This window comes from Polistes fuscatus, unplaced genomic scaffold, assembly GCF_010416935.1.
Source record: "Polistes fuscatus isolate 324 unplaced genomic scaffold, CU_Pfus_HIC Scaffold8, whole genome shotgun sequence".
Lineage (NCBI taxonomy): Eukaryota > Metazoa > Arthropoda > Insecta > Hymenoptera > Vespidae > Polistes > Polistes fuscatus.
In genome coordinates this window covers 1,761,427-1,784,384 of record NW_025113162.1, presented here as the reverse complement: position 1 = coordinate 1,784,384, position 22,958 = coordinate 1,761,427, and the positions used below count along the sequence as shown (strand labels likewise).

Below are 22,958 nucleotides of genomic sequence, written 5' to 3'. Positions count from 1 at the left end.
TCATCACTTCAATTTACGACTAACTTTATCTATTATTTAAAATATCATAATGATTAATGTGGATGCATTAAGGACACGTGGAGGTTTAGTAAAAATAAACACATCGATCCTTGTTTTAACGTAGCTCGATAATGGGAATATTTAATCCGTTCTTATTATCATTACCATCATCATCATCATTATCATTATCATCATATCATCACCATCATCATCACCATTATTTTCTTTCTTTCTTTCTTTTTTTTTTTTGTTTATCTTCTTTACCTTGTTTTTCTTTAAATAATTTTACAGGTATGAGTTCGTCGCGATTCAAACGCTACGCATTTCGTGCGATACAAGTAAATAAATAGCTAAAGTTTAAATTTTAAACAGTCTATAGAGGATTCGGGACATCGGGAGGGGAAAAGAGGGAGGGGAGGATTATTTGTTTTTTTTTTTTTTAATATTCTAAAACGGTATGATATGTACACGACGCTTTCCTCTTATTATTTTTTTGTTTTATTACTCTCTTCTCTTTTTTTTTCATTCGATCGTTCATATGTATACGCATTTACAACATGTTTTGTAATATATGGGACTCACTTTTAAAGGGAACAAGGGACTCTAAAACAGTGATCAAAATTTATACAAACATGTGTTCTCGTATTTAAATTTTTTCAAAAGTTATGGAACTTTTGTGTTTCAATAATCCTGGACAAGTTAATTTGAATATCAACCTAATGAACCTGAGGGATCCTGGAACCCGTTCAAAATGACCACCCTTGGTTTGTATTCAAAGATTGCAGTCTTCCAAAAATTCCAGGTACACGTCGAATTTTTTGACACCTTTATTGTATATGCGATCAAAGTACTTCAATCCTGGGAATGGATATCGAATACAACAATTATTTTCAAAAGAACCCAGAAATCACAATTTAATCACACACTTGTAACTTTGAATACGGAACGAATAGAAAATAATGAAGTACTTGTGGTATAAGAATCGAGTATCAAAATGAACTAATTAAACCTATATTACTAAATTTAATTAACAAAATGTGTGACATCAACGATGACAAGAAATATTATTGACACGAGATATTGAACACAGAACACTGTTTAGAATTCCAAACCGAGGATGATTAGTTTGTGTATATTGATAATTATTGGAACAAAAAAGTGGTTACAAATTTGAAACAAATTCAAATAGGACACATTGTCAAATAAATATTTTTTCTTCATTATTTTTGAATCCCATAAATCATTATACACGCATATACATATGAATGATCATATTTCTAGTAACTACTGTCTTCCATCTCATCCTCTATTATGTATAATAATTAATATAATCTATTGCACGTCGCAAACGCACCTCCGCGATTCGTATCACACTTACGTTGGTGCCTAAATTTATTTTTTTTACATTTTTACAATAAATTAATTCAAGAGAGAAAAAGACGATCGCTAGAAACTTTTTTTTTCTTTCTTTCTTTCGCGAGATGTAAAGTGGAATGGTAAGGGATAATTGGGTTTTGGTGGTAGGGTGGGGATGGGGGAGTTTGATTTATATACATACACTTACACACGCATGCACACGCAATCACACGCACAAACATTTTTCTTTATTTTTATTTTCTTTCTTTTCTTTTCTTCCGCTTCTCTCATCGCATGTGTGTGCACCACGAATGATTATGACAATATTTTATTCGATTCTCGATAACGTTGCTTCAGACGTACGTAAATGGCACTGTTAAGGTTCGAGGGACTATTTGTTTGATTATTTTGTTTTCTTTTTTTTTTCCTTTTTTGATATAATCAACGATCGGAGAAATAATTTAATAAAATTGTTATAGATTATGATTCAATTAGATTAAAAATTATAATTGATACTAAACGTACCATGACTAGTTTTTAGAATTCTACGTTCAATGTTATTCATTTAATCTTTAACGTGACGATAATTTTAATAATAATTATTATCTAAAAATTCTTTTGTTTATTATCAGTATTCGATTGTATCGAAGTTCGTCAATTAGAATTCGATTGGATTAAAATTCGAATGAACACTAAACGTACCACGAAAAATATTAACATTCTTTAAAAATGTTATTTTGAGAAAGGAATTTAAAATAATATTATTATAAATATTTTTTTTTTTTTATGTTATTATTATCTAAAAATTTGTATATACAATATCAATGATTGAAAATATAAATTTATAAAAATTTAATTGTCGATAGGTTTAGTGTTTTATTTGAAACGATTTATACTGAAACTCTCTCTCTTCAGTAATTCTGTTTCAAATATAAGGGAATAAAAAATAAAATAAAATAGAATAAAATTAAATATCCTCGCGAAAGTGGATAGATAATATTTAAATATCAAATTGCAATCCCTCGTGACCTTGTCGAATTACGAACGACGAGGAAATGACTATAAGAGGAACCCTGAAGATCGATATGATATTCCGGCAACGATCGAACAATAGAAACAAAATTCTATGGGGTATGATGTAACACTGGAACTATTTCTATAATCGTCATTTCGCTTGCAGTTCAGCTGCTTGTTCCTCTTCTTCCTTGGTTAACGGCACAGTCGAATGATTGTACAATCCTTGAGCCATCAATTGCAACGCCAATGGATTTTTCTGTCCGCTTGCTTTTTTAATCTTTGCTCTCTTGTTCTGGAACCAGATTTTAATCTGTGCCTCGTTCAATCCTAAATCCCTCGATAGTTGTTGCCTACGACGTTCGGTTAGATAACGATTTTCCGCAAATTCTCGTTTCAATCTTGCCAACTGTTCACCACTGAACGCTGTTCTAGGTCGTTTCTCCTCCGGCGTAGAACCGCTTCCACGTGAATCACCTGTCCTCTTAACTCGCCGCGTACGTGGGCCTGAAATCACACGTGACGGTTCTAGCGTTAACTCGTATCTGTCGATATATCTATATGTATACGTCGGATTAATCGTTTATCTTTCATCTTATCGGATTCTTTTCTATATTATTATTTTTTTTTTTCCTTTTTTTTTTTTTATTATTATGATCAATATCTTGACTCGAGTATCATTTTATATACATGTTAGAGAACCATGAAAGTTCGTACCGTTTCTAAACTTGTTTAACATTTATTTCTATTGATCAAAGCGGCACGAATTTTATTGGTTATCTAATTTTGTATTTATTTTATAATAGAATTTTTACTAATGTCTTTTCTATGCATTCGAATCAATTGTTTATCTAATATTTTCCAAATATTCTATTATTTCGTAATAATTTCTTTTTCAAAACTACAACTTATACGTGCAGAAAATTTAACCATATATATTATCATGGGTGCAACGTATAAATTATACCCACGTGATATTTACTTATACGAAAATTACCCCTCGATAATATTCATGCAAACAACAAAAATTAGATATGATAAAAATATGGAAATTTCTAGTAAATAACTATTATTATTCCATTTTGTTCTTATTACATCGTAAACCTTAAGACAAAGAAATTTAGGTTCACGTAAACTGAGGAATAAGCTACAATTACGATGATCGCACCGTACCTATGTAATACTAATAACTGTCATGAATATCCAATAAACACATCGCTCTCGATTCACCTGACATTTAGTATACTTGATGACGTGTTCATTCTTCTCACAATTAGTTGGACGATCAATCGCGTAGTAATCAAAAAATAAGAATAAAATCTTGAGATTGTTAGTTTTAAAAGTCAAAGATGACGTTTGTAAAAAGAACATATACATGAGTATGCATACACTATGTGGCAAAAGTTTGAAATCCCTGAATGAATTCCCAAAAACAGAAGCTTTACATTTTTTATTATGTTGTTTACCAACGAACAAATATTTTTCTTTATTTTTAACCATAGGTTGACTTATTTCTGGGCAATTTGGCAATAAGTTTTTCGAGGGTTTTCTAATTGCATATTTTTTAAAAATTCTTCGTAAAAATTGTCAAAGATGTCCTAGTAGGAAAATTTATTTCAAACATTGCATTAAACTGTACAAGAAGATTATGATTATAAAAAGATGCTGAAATCACTTAATAAATAATTCAACTTGTTTAATATTTGATATATCAACGATAGGTCATTTAACAAATTAATAAGTAATTAGAAACTTTTTGTTTGTAGTGTATATACATTCATACTTGTGTAATGTAGTTTTCGAAGAGAATAGAGAAGAGAAAGAGAGAAGACGCAAAATAACGTTTACGTAAGAAAGAATCCGTAATATCTAAGCGATAGTTAGCGAAGTTGAACGTTGATTCCACGAGTTTACGTTGGTAGTAAATACTATGAGAAATTAACGAAGCTACCACAGTGGACCACGGTACGTTTGCTACGAGAGTGTCAAATTTTACGACAACTTTTATTGTCTAGTTGATTTCAGACACACGCTAAGTTTCCTCTAACAAGACTGTCTCCTTTTTTACATTTATGTATTCTATATGTGCGTGCGAGCGTGTGTGTGTGTGTGAGAGAGTGTGTATTCGGAGTGACTATGAGTTAGAAAAAGATAGAAAAAAGATAAAAAGAAGAGTTAGGGGAGCTCAGAGGTCGGTAAAATAAACGTCCGTTACGAAAGAAGAGTCTCTTCTAGCAAAGAGGTAAATCCTTCCGTCTCGATCCTTCCTGTTTTATCGTTGTCTTCCTTCTATCTAACATAAAGAAGAGAAGGATGAGAAAGAAAAAGAGAAGAAGGTGGTGGAGGAGGAGGAGGAGGAAGCAAAGGACCTGCCACAAACGACTCTATCGTAAATCAAGTGTATTATTATTGCCAAGAGTGCGAGTATCTCTTAAAGTCGATTCTTACAAGCAACGTTAGCACCCAACGTTCGTATTTTAGACGCAAATATATCCTTTACACGGTGGTACTCGTCTGATGAAGAAACCCCTCTGAGTTCTCTTCTTTTCCCTTCCTCATAGTATTTCCAATTACAGAACATTAATCTCTAATTTTACGAAGGCACTTGATTTGTTTTTTCTTTTAAATATTTTATCTATGATGATTGCCAATTGAGAAGCAAATAATTTTATTGCGAATTTGATGGTATTTATAATTTTGTTTTGTTGAGTGCATAGAAAACAACGAATTAAAATAAATTTTAAATATTTTATTACAATCTTAGCCAATTGATAAAAATATAAAATTTAATTATGAATTAATTCATGCAATTTTGTTATTATTTATATTAATATATGACAAAATAAATATTTCAATATATTATATAAAAACATTTTATCATAATAATAATTATATAATTCATTCTGTATTGCATCGCAAAAATTGTATCTCGTATGCACATATATGCATTGTCGTATCAATTAGATTTATTATTAAATTGTTTAATTTAATAAAAGCTACCTATAAATATAAATTTTATATTAAATAATAAAAAAGAAATCTTTCTCGTGTGTGTGAAAGTAGAGATACATTATGTTTTATTTTAAATTATTATTTGTGGAATATTGTATGATTTTATTGTCAGACACGATATAATTCTAATCGAAACTAAGCGATCTCATTTTCCGTATCCCGCGGCACTCCATCACTGGAAACCCCTAACGCTAATAATTCATGGTGTAAACACGGCGTGCCGATCGGTTGGCTCGTCCAGAGTATAAAACGTTGTTGCGTTTTGCGGTACTCTCGGCAGTGGTCTATCTCGTTCTGGTAATTGCGAATAAATCATATCGTAACGATCAACACCGGGTATTATCGATCGCTGCGATCCGAGTACGTTGAGAAAAGATTACGTAGAACCTTCTCGTGAATATCGTTTTACAAAAGAGAGGAAGAAAGATAGAAAGAAAGAGAAAGAGAAAGAGAAACAGGGAAACGTTCAAGGTAAACGCACGATACACAAGTTCAGGAACGATGATGAAAAAGGAGTATCATCTTCATCGAATTAAATGTATGTAAATAGAAAAGCTTTCTGAAAGATTTCAATAAGAATAAACTTAAACCTTCTCATCTTATTTGCATAAATCATTCTGGAAAAGCTACTAGGAAATTGATAATAAAATGAGATACGAACGGATCGAATTTTCTTGATTGAAATTGGTGATAAACAGAAGTGTATTCTACGATAGTTTCTCTGTACACGTGTGTATTTGTACTAGTTGAAAAGATATTACATTTGCTGGTTTATTTATGATTTGTGGTAAATATCAAATGATTTAAGGAAGTAGATGTATCATGATATAACGTACATTCTCTTATGTGCTAGAGTCAATAATTATCTGTAATATAATTTTTCTTATTTAGTGTACTATTATGTGCTTATCAATTCGTATTTGTGGTTTTTATTTTATTAAAGTCTTACCAATTTGAACAGGATTTATTGGTTATATTTTATTTCTGATATTAACAATGGACAGTCTGTTCAATGCAAACGAAGTAGTATAATAAATACTATAAACTATAACTAATTTTATATATTGCTTCACAATATACAATCAATTTCTTATGGATCTCAAACGTTATTTAAAAACCTGTACCACAAATATTAATCAAATCACTTGATACTAAAAGCATAAAATTTCATTACAATCCAGACAATAATTAGTCTCTTCGAAATAAAACCATATAAAAAAAATCGTTAAAATTAACAAATAAAATGTTGATTGTACGATCGATTTCTCAAAAGAATTGGATTAACGTTTGATCGATTGGATTTCTAATAGAAACAAGAGAAATGTAACTAATGAAGGATCGCAAGGAAAAGACACCAAGGTTCCAAGGAGTTACTAGCAATGGTAGCAACATATCAACCCCGTTGGCAGTTTCTTAGGAGGAATGACTGAACTAACGAACAGTCGGCAGTCTAATTACTTAAGCGAAGTAGTCTGTAGTTGTCGGTAGCTGGAAAGGAACATCAACGCGTTTAGAAGAGATCTAAGAGAGAAAGAGAATGAGAGTTCTATCCTTCTTGCTTTTGCCAACCTTCTCCCCTTAAACACACACACATAAACACGCACACACAGAGGAGTATCCTTCTCGTTCAACACTCTTCTATCTTCTTCTCTTTCTAACACACCCTCTATCGTTTAAGGAACTAACAGAGAGGAAGAGAGAGTAAAACCAATAACGCTAAGATACCCTCAACCCCTCACCCCTTCACTCTCTCTTCTGCTTCACCCTCTTACCTTTCTCCTTCTACTCTTCTTGGTAACACTTTGCTCCACTTGACTCCAACCTCGAAAGTACCTCGCATACCAACCTAAAGGAGAAATACTAATTTCCTTCTGGAATACTCTTTCTCTTTCTCTTATAGTTCTCACTTCTACTTCTTGAGTTAGACGTCAATCGAATTTTCAACGCTTTAAATATTTTCTACGAGAAAGAAAAATCGTCCTTTTTATATCTTTTAAGATACTACTTTTTTTGTTTGTCTATTAAATTTCTTTTATTTTTTATTTGATTAAATTAGTGTAATCAATTTTGTAATTGTTAACAAGTTTTATATTTCGATGTTTTATTTATATGTTGATATTAAATTTATTCTTTTACGAATTATTCGTTTAATTTTGTTGATCAATTAAAAATGTTTCGTTTATTAAATGTTTTTGTTGTCGTTGTTGTTGTTTTAATTGTTATTAAAAATTTTTTAATGAACGAATGAAAGTATCAAATGATAAAAATTGAATTAATATGAATTCTCTTGTAGAATGCAACGAGTTGACTTTTTCGTTACCTCATCAGATCTTTTGCTTTCTTTTAATTGCCCTTTCACTGTTCCTCGTCGTCGTCGTCGTAGCTTTTAATTACCTTTACCGCATCCCAGCGTCGGGATGAAAACGTAAGAACCGGGAAGTATTGTCCGAGATTAATGAGAACGATTTGTCGTCGAGCTATGTCGGAGCGCGATCGTGTTCGATAAAAAGAAAGAAAAAAAGTAGGAAAAAATAAAAGAGATGGAAGGATGTAGAACGTGGATGAAAAGAAATTAAGCGAAACGCCGTCGATTAGGTGAGTTTCTAGCTCGCGCGTGCTCCCATGATTCTCTTCTTCTATTTTATTTTTTTTATCCTCTATCTTTCTTTTTCCTTTCGAAGGGAAACGATTGAATGTTTTTTTCAGTCGTTAGACTCTTCGATCGATTTAACTTGACAACCTTTTAAAAGAACCAACCGATACTATTAGAAAGAAAGAAACTAAACAGTGGCCATTGCGATACTATGAGCAAAAACTAAATTCTTAAATAGGAATCCGCGACGTTTAATCCCGTTCGAGGTGAAACGTTAGAAATATTCCGAAAGGGTTGAATTATTTCTTAAGGTTCATTCACAACTACATCCAAATTCATTTTTCATATTGTATTTAGTCTAACAAAGGATGAAGATACCTACAGTATCTTGAAATGATCAAAATAAATAAATATATTTTTTGTACAATATACGGATATTGGTATCACAACTTTCGGTATTGTTTATAAAATAAACAAGATAATATTTATATTATAGACACAATTATTTTCATTATCTAAGGTTTATTCAATTTTTGGCTAAAAATATTAGAATATTAATTATATTATAAATTGTAGATGCAATTATAGAAATTTGTTAAAACAATAATAAATTTGATTGATTACTATGTGATAAGAACATAAGATTTATCTTTATTAGGATCGTTTTAGTTATGTGCAATGAAGAGATAGTCGTGCGAAGTGAGTCGTACTCGTACGAATTACATCGTTCTGTATAAGTGCAACGAAGATCTTTCTCTCTCTTTCTTATTCTTTCTTTGTTTATCTTAAAGTGCCACTCGAGTTGCACGTCACGTTCCTTTTAATTACATCCGCCAAGCATCGACAGATACGAAACATCGTCGTAAGATAGAGAGACAACGGGCGTTGGAACGAGCTAAGGTAGAACTTGACAATTCATTAAGGATACTCTGTAAGCAACTGGAACATCGTTGCTGCAAAGTGGGACAGGTGGTGTATCCTGTTTAAGGATATCTGCATCTTTTTAATTTCTACAATTTTCTTACATTGATAATCAACCGATTGTTAAATATTTCAAAAAAAAATTTTACAACTGAATATTAATCAATTTTAAAAAGAAAATTACACACATTATGAATTTTGTAAATATTTAATATTATTATTATATTATTAGATATTCTATAACATTTATAATATTATTTTGTTTCCAGTATGAATCAAGAAATTAATTTTCCGATTTGAAACGTACGAAGTACACAACGCGCGTTTATTGAAACGATTTAAAACACGAGATCATCCACAACGTGATTAAAAGTAATAATAAATAAAAAGAAACGTTACGTGTCTTTTAAAATGAATTAGAACGAATCGATAGAAAATAATGGATTTATTCACGCTCGTTGATTAGAACACAACACCATTATGACCCATGGTACTTATAGTAAGACGATAGAAATTCTAACATGGATATTACAGTAAATCAACGTGGTGGAATTTATAACCGATAATTATTATGCTCGTTAGAAGAAGGTAACGGGTTAATGGAATGATACGATGTAAGAAGAGAAGAGAAAAAGGGAAAAGAAGGGAGGGAAAGGGAAGAAACGATCGTCGTTAAGTCGTTAAGGTCCGTTTCTCGTTGATGTTGTCGTGGAACGATGACGATGACTAGGAAGACGCATTTATACATACATTTCTGTCGATTAGTTTTCGCGCAAATCTCTCTTTTCTTTAACGATTCTCTTAACCACGAGTATTAAACATTTAATAATGTACGCGATCCTATTTTAAACGATTTAATGATTTCTTATAATTTTTTTTCTATGTATTTTATTTTTTTTCCGGAAGATTTATTACTTTGATTATGTTAATTGTTATTTTCTTGATTACATTCTACGGATATTTTATTTTTGTATTATTTAATCTTATTAAATATAATAGAAAAAGAATTATTAAAACAAATTTAATTACTTATAATTAATTTAATTTCTTTTAATATTTTAATTCTTATAATTTAATTTAATCAAACATGTAAAATTTTATCTTTTTTAATATAGTGAACTCTACTTCGTATTATGTTTTAATAAATTTAATAAAAATTATATAACAAGTTTTCTTCCCCAAAACACTTTACTTTAAATATAATTCAAGTTGGAATAAAATACAAGACAAAAAATAAGTTGCACAATAATTATAACACTATAAAATGTAATAATAATAAGAAAAGAGAGATATGTAGACCGACATAGCATCGACAAATCGAAAGAGTTTTCCAAGAACGATCCAATCACGAGTTTTACTCTCTCTCTTTCTTCCTTTCACCCCTTCTTTTTTTTCAATATATATAGTTGACGATCCTAGCAAGCAAGCAAGCAAGCAAGCAAGCAAGCAAGCAAGCAAGCAAGCTAGCAAGCCTTCGACACACGAACGTAACAATTAAAGACTCTCGCACATTTTCTTTTTCGATCTAACTCTCGTGGTAACTGGAACGATTAACGATTATTCCTTGCAAATAGTTGCGCGATCGTTTAGGAAGAGACTAAAGTCGTCGATCGGGTTGTGGTTTCCGTGAATCTGATTTTTTTCTCTTTCTATCTCTCTCTTTCTCTCTCTTTCTTTCTTCCTATTTATCTCATTCACGTACATAGATAGATATGTATGTAAGTAGTACGTTTACTTAGATATATCAACATACAAAATACATACATATATACATACATATTTACATACATACAAAATACATACATATATACATACATACAAAATACATACATACATACAACATACATACATACATACAACATACATACATACATATATACGTATATCCGAATGGAGTGGAATGAGTTGAGTGCAGGAGCAGCTCGTGAGTTATGACTGCGACCATTACTTGGGACAAACGAGGCTAAGCATGTCGACACACACAGGAGGCCTGGCCGGCCTTCTCGATTCTCCCAAGTCATTCTCGATTCTCAAGAATTACTAGACAGAAAGAGAGAGAAAGAGAGAGAAAGAGAGAGAGAGAGAGGGAAAGAAACGTCGTCAAGCCTTCACCGAGTTTGATACTCGATCACAAACGATCCTTTTAAATTTGCCTTTAATTCTACTCTGAAATTACATCGTCCATCTCCCTCTCTCTCCCACTCTCTCGCTCTCTCTCTCTCTCTTTCCCACTCTCTCGCTCTCTCTCTTTCTCTATCTGTCTTTCTTTCTTTTTCTATCTTTTTGTAGTTCTCTTTTATTTTATACTCTCGTTAGAATCGTTCTTTCGTGATTAGCATTAAATAGGTTACGATTTAACATGATTTTAATTGATAGCCAACGATATTTACTTTAGTCAGTATTTTTAAGAAAATATCTGTGATCAGTATTATAATGATTGATATAAAAATTGCTAATATTTTAAATAAACAGTTAAAATTAGTAATTTTATTAGTAATTATTTTTATATAGCAGTAATAATTAATTGTAGGAGTATCTATATGTAAACTTGATGAAATCCTAAACTTATAAGAAATACTGATTATCTATTTAAAATATATTATTATCAATTATTACTTATAATAAATATATTGTAATGATTATTTTTATATTACTCTATTTTTTTATATATTATATTATTTTTAATTTATATTAATTCTATTTATACTATTGAGATTTAAATTATAATAATTATTTATACTAATCATGTTTTTTAACAATACACCGACTAAGTAAATAAATGATTTACAACGACAAAAATTTGATATCAACGTAAATTCAATATCAAAGTCGTTATTATTCTATGGGCACAAACAAATTTTGTGTTCTTTTTTAATATTAAATATAAAAAATTCTTACACAATCAAGAAAGAACGAATGCTACGTTCAAAAAAAGCTTACGTTCTCCGATGCCATTTTCTTTAGTACAGTAAGAGTAACGCACAGGTCACTCTCTTTCTCTTTCTTTAATTTTCTTTCTTTTTCTTACTGTCTTTCAGTTTGTCTCTGTTCTCTCTAATCATCTTGGCTCGTTACTTACTTCGTCCTGAGAACAAAAAAGAAAAAACATACTGATTAAAAATCATACCAATTGCATTATTATAATTAATACAATTTAAAGTAATACATGGCTGACAGTGGTGAAAGAAAAGGGCGATAGGTTAAAAATAGTTGAAAGTGGGAGAAGAAGTATAAAGATGATTACGATCAAATTAAATATTATACGAATTTATTAGCAAGAATGAATTAAAGCGAATGTAGAATGAAAAATTGAATAAAGTGTAATGAATATCTCGTAATAGAAAGTACGCTTCGTAAAAAGACTTGAAGAAATTCTTTTAATGTGAACGAGCTCTTATTGTGTTACATTTATGTGTATGTATGTGTGTATGTATGTACGTACATATAAGTATGTTTATGTGTATGTTGTATGTATGTATGTATGTAGGAACACGCGTTTGGATTCTTTTGAGGTGGCTCGTTAAGGTTCTCCTACTCGAAGAGAACCTATGAGAGATCATACGAAAAGTAGCCATGCCCCGTAGCAATACCCATAACCATAAATAATGACCATTGATTGGTCACTCGTCGATCGTTACTCGAGTGTACGTGACTGCGTTTACGTTTCCACGGGTCGTTAACTCGTTTCCATTAAGGCGCGGTCTTGTCTCTCTTTCTCTTTCTCTCTCTTTTTCTCCTCCTACTATCTCCTATCCTCCTACTTCTATCTCTCTCTCTTTCTCTCTCTCTCTCTCTCTTTTCTTTGAAGTTTATATCTTTTCTCTATTCGATCTCCTTTCAAACAAGATAGGCGAATTTAAACGTTGTCCAAAGTAAATACAAAAGCAATATTAATTCCCGATAATCGGAATAACGAATAAACCCACTCCGTTGAATATATATTTGTGAGTGTGTATGTGTGAAGTGCGTTAATTCGATGCGGAATGCGTCGTTTAAATTTAGAAACGTCTCGGCAATTTGCCGTTTCCTTTGCGATGACCCTTTTTCTCTCTCTCTCCTTTTATTTTATTTTATTTATTTATATATATACATTGTGAACATTATGGAAAGTTGTAATACGATTATAATTTTCGCTATTTGTTACAAAATAAACGTTAACTATAAAATATTATATGATTTTATACAAAACAAAATGACGACTATCTCGAAATCAATTTTTAGAAAAAAAATAATTTTACCATTACATGTACCTCGTTCAAATAACGTATGTTCTAATACTTTCTTTCATCAAACTATAAATAATAAAGATATTCAAATATATCGATTTAAATGCCTCATTCTGCATTTTAATTGTATTATCAATCTTTTCATACAAAAATATAATAAGTTTCTAATAATTATTTCATAAGTACCGCTCACAGAAAAGTTCCAGCATCTTAAAATATTACAAATTATAATTTATGATATGAACGCATAGTAATTTTAATTAACTATGCGAATATATATTATTAATAATTTATTACACGAACGCGTAATATATTAATTCTAATTTATTATAGAAGAATATAGGAACGATTTCTCTTAATATAGGTTAGAAGAAAGGATCGATAAATAAAAACAAAGAAATCGTATTGAAGTGATCTATGATGATGGTCCAGTTTTCGCGACATGTTTTTATCTTTCCTCCTGTGGAAAGCTGTCGTATGAGTCCATTAACCTTGATGCAACTCGATGCAACTCGATGCAACTCGATGCAACATTTTCTAACTTTTCTTCATCGTGTTAAACACATGTACATCTACAGAAAGAACCGTCAACATCCTTCGTCGTCGTTCTAAATATTCGAATGATTGACACTATTCATATTGTTGGTTTTTTATGTTTTCTATGTTTTTCTTTCTGTTTTCGTTATAGTTTTATTCCTTTATATTTTATTAAATATTCCATAATTGAAAGATCCTTGTCCTAGGATCGTAAATGTGCAACTAAGATCGTCACGGTGATCAATTCGAATTAGCAAAAAATGGTTAAAGTTAAGTCGGCAATTGGCGCATAATTTTCTACGAGAAAACGTATACACACATAAATATATGTGTATATGTCTTTTTCTAACGAGGAAAATCGATTTCATGCATTACGCTTGCCATCACACTTCTCAACTACCATTTGATTAATGATACATGATTCATAAGGATTATTAATTATTTCGTTACGATTAATTTTCTTCTTATCTCCAAGATAAATTTCTTTTTTAATTTGCTAATCCTTATCAATCTATATACCTAACCATTTCTTAATTTATTTTAATGTTATGTGTGTGATGTGTGACGTGTATAGGAAAGTATAGCTTGTATTACATATTCGTATGAATGTGTTTGCAAGTCTATTTATTTTTTTCCCTTAAGAAAAAAACTAATAAAAAATGACGAGATTAATTACTTTATTTATAGACGACAACATTTCAATCATCATCTGATCTTTTTCTTATTAATTTCCATTAAGCAGGTTAATAACAGATAATTAAAAGTTGCACAAGAAAGAAAAGAAAATGTTACTAGGAAGATACTCAATATTCGACTAACTTCACTTTATGGGAATTCACTGGAAGATCGATTTACCTTAAAGCTCCGCTAGATGTTAGCACTGTACGAATCTCGAGCAGTATAGTAACATTTCCCTCACACTTCCGATCGTCTCATTAATTTGTGTTTTAATTTCGCAGAATTAGGGAGTTTTTTTATAGTGATTCAAAGTAATTATTAAAAATTGTAAATTTATTAACACAGTGATCTATAATTCGAAGTAATTGAGAAGAAATTAAAAAGAATATTTCATAAAAATTAAATTTATACAAATTTTGTGCACGAGTTTACTGTTTGGTAAATCGGGGATTTTCGGTAGTGGTCGGAAAAATTCAGATGGTCCCATTATTTCGTCAGCATAAACAGAAATGACCAAAACGCAGGTAACATCGTTATTCCAAAAGTAACAATTTTCAAAATTAATCAAAGTTAATTAACAAATATTCTGTAAACATAAATAATAATAGTTCATTAAGCATATACTAAATTAAAAAAATATTTATAAAAATGAAAACAGTAAGTGAGACGAATAAATATTAAAAAATTTATCTTCTTTTCAGCAAAACTTACAGCCTCCATTTTGTTCACACAGGAAAGCATTAAGAACCCAATTAAGACTTAAATACGAAGAAAAAGGACAAGAATGATATCCACATATACGAATTACTTCAAGTAAAAGATACAGGTATAGTTTCTTTTTTCTCTTTCAGTACATAATTTACATACTTAAATACTCGTACATGCATACAGTAGCGAAAGATTGAATCGACATGGAATTAGCTACGAAAATAATTATAGTGTACACTTTTCATCGGAATCCAGCGTGTGTGTTTAACGAGCATGAAATCGGAAAATCACATTTACATCGTTTTGAAACTAAAGTGGGCAAGTAATTCATACTTACTTTGTTAAACTAGTCCCCTCTTTCCTCCCCCATTTACTGTTTATTATTTTTTTCATTCCCTTTCTGTTCTTCCCTATTCGAGCGCCATTTTGATGACATGCGTGCATGTATCATTAGGTAGAATAACTTGCGAGTTAACGTTGTGGGAAACGAATGATAATGATTTTCTATCTTTCCAGGTTTTCCATGATACAGTTCATTTAGTTTGATTTTAAAGATGTTTTTTTGCTGGTAGAAATGAGGATTTTGTAGATATCTTATAATTAAGCGTGTGCTGTTGTTGCATAATTTATACTACTTGTTGGTGTTAATAAACGTGGTTGATGTTAGATTTGCACGTGCACGTATCTCTGTGTTTATGTTCGAAAGTATAGCAAAAGGTAGGTTATCATCTTCTTTAAATTATAAGTTGCATAAATATATGTGTATGTTCCTATGTGTGTTTCCTATTTGCCTGTAGGATGTTTAACTATGTAGATGTGCGTATTTCTGCATTTGAAGGAATATATGTTTGTATGTGAGTTACAAATTTGCATGAAAATGTATGTGTTTTTTTAGATATGTATGTGCATGTTTATTTCTGTAGTTGTGTTTGTGTGTAAATTTTAGTTACAAGTCTGTTTTATTTAAGTTGCTGATCTTGTGTGTATATGTTAGTAATAAGTTTATATAAATATGTATGTGCAAGTGAGTTAAAAGTTTGTATGAACATATGCGTGTATACATATATATGAGTTCTAAGTTTGAATGAATGTGTGTATGTTTCATACTAGTAAATGCATGTTTATAAGTGTAAGTGTGTGTTTATTTGTTAGTATGTGCGTGTGTGTGCCGCGTGCTACGATTTAACAAGCGGTTAGCCTCGTGTACTTATACTACGTATGCCGATGTATCTAGTAATCGGATCTAGAGTTAAGCCACGATTGGCCGTGATCGCGTGAGCCTTGACTATCTCTCTCTCGCTCTCTCTCTCTCTCTCTCTTACTCATTCACTATCTTCCTTTCTCTCTCCTTTTCTCTTAGTATCTATCTATCTTTCTCTATTTTTTTACTTGCTCCTACCGTACGATTTTATCGCTTCCACACTTCGCGAGAACTTCTATCCGCTAACTTCAAAGGATTAACAAAAAAGATAATGAAGTGTTATATCTTTGAGTAGAAGCGATGATTGGTCAAATTGTAGTGTCTACAGTTTTTCTTTATACGTAAGAAATTTTCTTTTCTTCATTTTTCAATCATTAAAACTTCAAACATTTCAGCGAAGTTAAAATAACGTTGTACTTGTTTAATTATATAATGCACAAAATTACACATATAATTTAATGTTAATAATATAATGAAGATGATAATAATAAATAAATAAATAAAATAACTATAATTAATTAATTGTTGGTTTAACAAAATTTGTAAATGATTTTTGAATGAACCGATGATTATCCCACGATGCTAATATTATCAAAATGATGATAATGATGATGATGATGATGATAATAATAATAAATGAAGCTCGATTTCCGGAATGAATCGATCCTTTCGGAATGCATGGCAATTAGTAGCATTCTAGACAGTGGAACCGTTCTAATCTCCCTCGAGGGTTAGCGTTGGAAACGTCATCCTGTCGCGAAGACTGACGAGAGACGTCCCTACTTCCCTCCCCTTATCCTCCTCATACCCTTTCCTTCTTTCTCCTACTTCTCCTTCCCAGCCCTTCCGCCTTTCTCGAGCAACTCACTAAAGTAAACTATGTGTAAGTGAGAACTACAACTGAGACAGTGACGAATTCGCGAACGTTAGATAGAGATCGTACACGATGTCTTAGTTGTTTTAATTACTTATTATATTAAGATATTAAGAATAATTAACATATATTTTTTTATATAGAGTAAATTAAAATCTCTTGAATTGATCATAAGTTCATAGACGAAGCAAAAACTCTTAAATGAGTGAAAAGTTTATAGATGATCGTTGAAAATTAATTACAAATATTTATAAGATTTTTTAAGCTAAATTTTTGTAAATTATAAAATTCCAAGCTTTCCTTTTCAATGTTAATTTATAATATTAGTCTAAAAAGTATTGGAGGAGAGTTATTCATTTTTAAAACTACCTACAAACTTTTTTCGTTGAATTTGTATGGATGATTTGTGATTTTTTGTTTGGTAATGCATCGATGTTTTTGTTTTATGATTTAAAATTTGTTTAGGTTCTTCTAATGAATAAATTAGTAATGAATTGTGTTGATTGATTTATAGTTGAATTTGTAAAGAATATGTTGAAGAAATTGAATAAAGTATGCGGAAGTAGATTTTCCGTGAAATGATAAATGGAACGTGAAAGACTAACATAAGAGTGACAAGAACTGAGAGAGTAGTTTCACGAAGAAACGTGTGTATAGAGCTTTCGTTCGGATAAATATAGCCGTCGGTGAGGAACAATAAACGGTCCGTGTACATGCGATGTTCACTTGTGAATGCAGTTTTCTAGATCTTCCTACGGATTCTAAATCACCAATTTTCAATACTCAATAATTTACCATCAAAATCAATTATTAATATCTCTCCCAAAAAATTCCAATATATCGAAAGATTGATTAAACATTTTGTTCAATTCGATACAAAAAAAAAAAAAAAAAATTATTCATACAAAAAAAATATTCCAATTACTAGAAACGTATCTCTAAAAATAATTTTCTTTTGTATAAAACTCAGTAAACATTCCAATTTTTAAAAAATTAAATACACTCACGCATTATATATATATATATATAAAATATTATATTTGTTTTATTTATAGTTAATATATTGCAAACTGAAAAATATAAATTTACGTGCACACATTAAAGGTATACAATTTTAACATTTAAATGTTGATAATAAAAATTATTCTTTTTATATACACGAAAAATATATTTGCAGGTATGCTATATAAAATAAAAGAAATATATTGAAAATATTTGTTTGTCGTGGTCGAATATACATATATATTATAATACTGTAAATGTAAGGAGGAGACAGAAATGAACTGGTGAACGTGCGCGCGCGCAATGGGCGTGTGCACTGCCCTCGCAAGCTGCACGCGCGCGTGCACCGCGAGTAGGGGCAAATTGCGCGGAGGGCGTGTGCGTGAACCGAGTAGGAAGGAAAAAGAGAGAGAGAATGAGAACGAGGGGAGGCAAAGAATACAAGAGAGAGAGAGACAAGATAACCGCGAGGTCGAGCCGGGTGGTTGAAATTAATGTTGCCCGCTTAATTGGAGCCACCGAGAAGTGTGCGTGTGGCCAAAGTGATTCTCAACTTTCCCTTATTCGCACCAATCCTTTCAATACCCAGGTATGCATTTCCTAAACCACTTGCATATTCATCCAACGCAATATTAAGCATCAAGAAATCGATGTTAACAATTTCCTAACGAGCGATCTCTAATTTTTGTCTCTAATTAAATTCGCCTTTTCGTCATTTCGAAAGAAAGTTTTTCAAAGTTTGTAGTAAATTCATTTTATGGATACATTCGGGGATTCGTAGATTTCGTAAAAATGGAATTTAATATAATTGTTATGCAGATATTAATTAACTTTGCTTCTGAATTGTACTTTTCCACAGTGAAAAATATTGTTTCATTTATTCCCACTAATTTATAATTAATTATTTTATATCCATAATAACTATACACAATTGTTCCTTCAATTATCATACATTTTTCTATTAAATTTAAAATAATTCAACCACCTACCTAGTGCTCCATTTTTGTCCTATAATTACTTTTCCATTAAATTTCACTTCTACAATTATTTTTCCATTAAACTTCATCCTTTCAAGGAACACAAAAAAATTTCGAACATTTTGATTCGTACAAAGTATAAAATAAGTAAGATGAAAAAAATGAAAAAAAAAGGGCAATAAAAATGAGAGATGGAAGAAGGTGCATGTTGCCGTATTCGCCTGAAAGAGGATGAGGAGGAAAAGGAGGAGGTAAGAGGGTGGGGGTAGGGTGAGGGTAGACCTCACTCATTGTTACTTACGGCTTACGGGCTTTTGGCACGCGAACGAACCTAATGTGTTAATATAACGTACGAGCGATCATCGGTGCGTAGCCTACGTAAACTTACACGTACTACTTACACACTTACACACATATATATCACCTATTATATATACATACACAAATTCATGCCTAAACGTATTTGTATGGGTGATTTCATAAGCAATAAAAACGACCTACCCGAACGACGATTCGATTTCTTTCAATTTTATTCCATTCGATCAGAAACGCACATTTTATTGGCATTTTCGTTTTATTGGCCCCAACGCGTAGGGAGGAATTTGTTATCAAAATTCTTTCAATTAAATTATACTCGATCGATAACATTTTGTAAAAGAAAGTAAGAATATTTATAGTATTTTATTCGCAAATGTTTAACTTGTTGATTTTGACGATCGTTTTACGATCCCGATCGGATTGAGGTACAAATTTGTTTGAAAGAAAATAAAAGAGAAAATATAGGTGGGTTTTCGTTTGGGTTCATTTCACGTTCATCCCTGCCATTTTTGGATCCTCTCACGTTCGTAGTGTCATGGATATGTAAAGATAAAGACCGGAATAAAGGACGACACGTTTTACTATGGGAAACACGTGGGACGTGGCTGTTTAAATCGCTCTCAGATTTATATTATCCTATTACTCATAGAAATTAGTTCTTTAGTTTGCTCGTAATAATTTATTATAGTCGTAAAATTATTATATAAATTATTAAACATTTATTTTATGTGCTAATAATGATATTTGGTGGACCAAAAGTTTTTAGATGATTTTATTATACCTAGAAATATTAATTTTAAATAATAATAATACGAATGTCTTAGCTAGCAATTAAGTTTCTCGTTTTACAAACTGCAATTGTTACTTTACAATTTAAAATAAAATATTAGTCTTACAGAAAAATTTAAAAAATCACGTAACTTTTGATTCATCCCCGGTATATGTAAAAATTGATACAAATATTTATATCAACGTTGTGTGAAACGTCGTGCGTTTAGATTAAAATAAATTAAATAACGCTTAATTTGAACCCATCTAATCTTCGTATCAAGAATATTAAAAATATTTCGAAAAATTCAATGAGATGATCGATGAGTAAAAAAGAAAAAAACAAAGAAGAAGAGGAAGTGAATTTGATTAATTATATTCTCTCCTCTCAAAGGTTATGGACGTTCGAAAAAAGAACTGGAATGGTTTCGTAATGGGTGCCTTCTTCTTCTTCTTCTTCAGTTCAGAGTTCCAGACGGGTGGGTCTTTTCGCGGAGGCGGCTAAATGTGTGGGCGTCGCGACGCATGCGAATCAGCTTCGAAAGATTCTTTTCAGAATAGATACATCTTAATCTTCCTTTTATAGTTCATTTTGTTTTGATTAAAATATAGAATTTATTTTTCAGATAATCTATTATAGGAATTTAATATCAAGTAAGTATGTACGTAGAAGTATAACAGATTATCGAAAATCATACGATCGATATTAATCAATCATTTATAAAAATTCTATCGTTAAGTATAATAATTATAATAATACATATCGAAAGAGACATATCGATACAAGAACTTACTGAAATCTTTTTTCAAATTTTCTTTTATTTTGTTTTTTTTTTCATTTCTTATTTTTACATTCTTTGTGAGTAAAAAAATTAATTTATACGTTCTCATATACTCCGTCAAGAAAAGGACAATATATGCGCATAAATTTAACGCGTTCCTTCTTCTTATTTCGAGAGAAGCCATATATATATTAAAATAAAAATTAAAAAAGAAAACAAAACAAGAAAAAAACGGATGTCGAAGATCGACGCGTGCGTTCCTGGTGGTCACGTGAGTAAGTACTTCCTGAAAGCTCGAAATTGAGCTATTAATTACTCGGACTTCGGGCTACTCCTTGCTCCTCCCTATTCTCGAATATCTCGAATCATTCGTTCTTTTTCTTGTTCGTTTTATTTCTTCCCAACCAACTTCCTTATGTATCATTTATAATGAATATTGAAAAAATGATAATGTTGTTTTGAAATTCTTAAAATATTAGTTTCGTATTTAAATTTCATTTATTTTGTTCACGAATGAGTAATAAACACGTGTTGCTTTTGAGTCAAATGAAGATTAAACGTTTCGTTTTAGTTATTTATTAATACAAGACGGGTTTGCGAATATCGTTGGCGCGAATTTTAAATTTTACAGGTGTAAAATTTAATTGGAACTTACACATTCAATTGTAATTTAATTTTTATATATTTTATTTTAGTCTTCTCTTAATTAATTAGAAATATATATATTTTTTTATCGAATTGAATAAAGTTTTTGAAAAGAAAAGATGATGTCAGAAAGAATGAACTTTAACGCGAGTGGACAACTTGTTACGGTGTAGCACGTGTTATCAGTATGTTCAAACGTTTCGTGGGCGACTAACATAAGACGGTGTCGAGGCAAAACTTGCGTCTCGAATCTTCACGATTCGTGAATATACGAGCAGCTTCTGTAAAACCGGGACGTCGTCGTTGTTGTCGTCATCTCTGAGAATTCGACTTCTTGGAAAGAGCTTCTCTTCCTTCTTTTGTACACTGTCTGTTTAGAGTTCGCATAAGTTGTTAGACCCTTTAAACTTCTCTAGGTTTTCTCGGTTGACCTGAATTTCTAACATGGTCCCCCAATTATCCACAATTTTTAACGTCGCTTTTAATTTCTCTTCAAATTTAATAAATTACTTCAATGCTTGTTAATGTGTTGAATTTATGGATTAAAATTATTTAGTAACTTTTACTTTATTCTACACAAATATTTAATTTATAATAATAATTTTTTAATTAATGCAAACCTTATATAATTTAATTTAATATGAAATAATTTAGCAATCACACACAGAATGAAATTTTGAACTACAAACGTTATCTTTTATTTTAAGCCCACCTTGTATACAAATATAAATTACTAATATTTTATATAACACCAACCCCAATAAAATTAATTATAATAATCTAATATACTCACAAATAGTTAAGTACAAATATACAAATGTTAATATCATAAACGATGATAAATAAAAATGAAAAAAATATAAGTGAAGTGAGAGATTTGGGGATCGAAATGGAAATGCCTGGCCCTTTTGATTCCAACCCTTTGGGTGTTCACTGTGATACGTCTTAGGCAAATGGCCCAACGACGGTGGTCGCGAGATTAAGTTTAATTGGCCGCTCGCTCCGACTGAATTGAGATTTATGAAGTAAATTCATTGTTTCGACTCGCCACTGTGGACCACCAACACCGATCGAAACTCTCTTTCTCTCTCTTTCTATCTTTCTTTCCCTTTCTCCGAGGAGATCCTCGTCCCCTGCTATCAAATAATGTCGCCCGCAACGAGACCCACGTCTGACAGATAGGCTACTGTGATCCTCTCGACGAAACCCGATTCCACGTTATTTCTACCCCGGCGATCTTCTTTCTTATTTTTTTTAATCTTTCTCTCTCTGTCTCTTTCTCCCTCTTACTATTTTATTTTATTTTCTTTCTTTGTCATTCTCAATTTTGTTCTAATTTTAAATCG

The 22,958-nt window shown here is 31.0% G+C and overlaps 1 protein-coding gene across 1 annotated transcript in view; it reads right to left on the bottom strand.

The window, feature by feature from the left end:
• Window positions 1–2,371: 2,371 nt before the first annotated feature.
• The window catches only part of LOC122524862 (homeobox protein 5-like), a 75,576-nt gene continuing 54,989 nt past the window's right edge, over window positions 2,372–22,958 (bottom strand). Inside the window, exons 2-3 of the mRNA XM_043647347.1 lie at window positions 11,976–11,981; window positions 2,372–2,877 (exon numbers count right to left, since the gene is read on the bottom strand). Coding sequence (XP_043503282.1) covers window positions 2,522–2,877; window positions 11,976–11,981 — 362 coding nt within the window. The 3' untranslated portion in view covers window positions 2,372–2,521. The remainder of the gene's footprint in view (window positions 2,878–11,975; window positions 11,982–22,958) is intronic.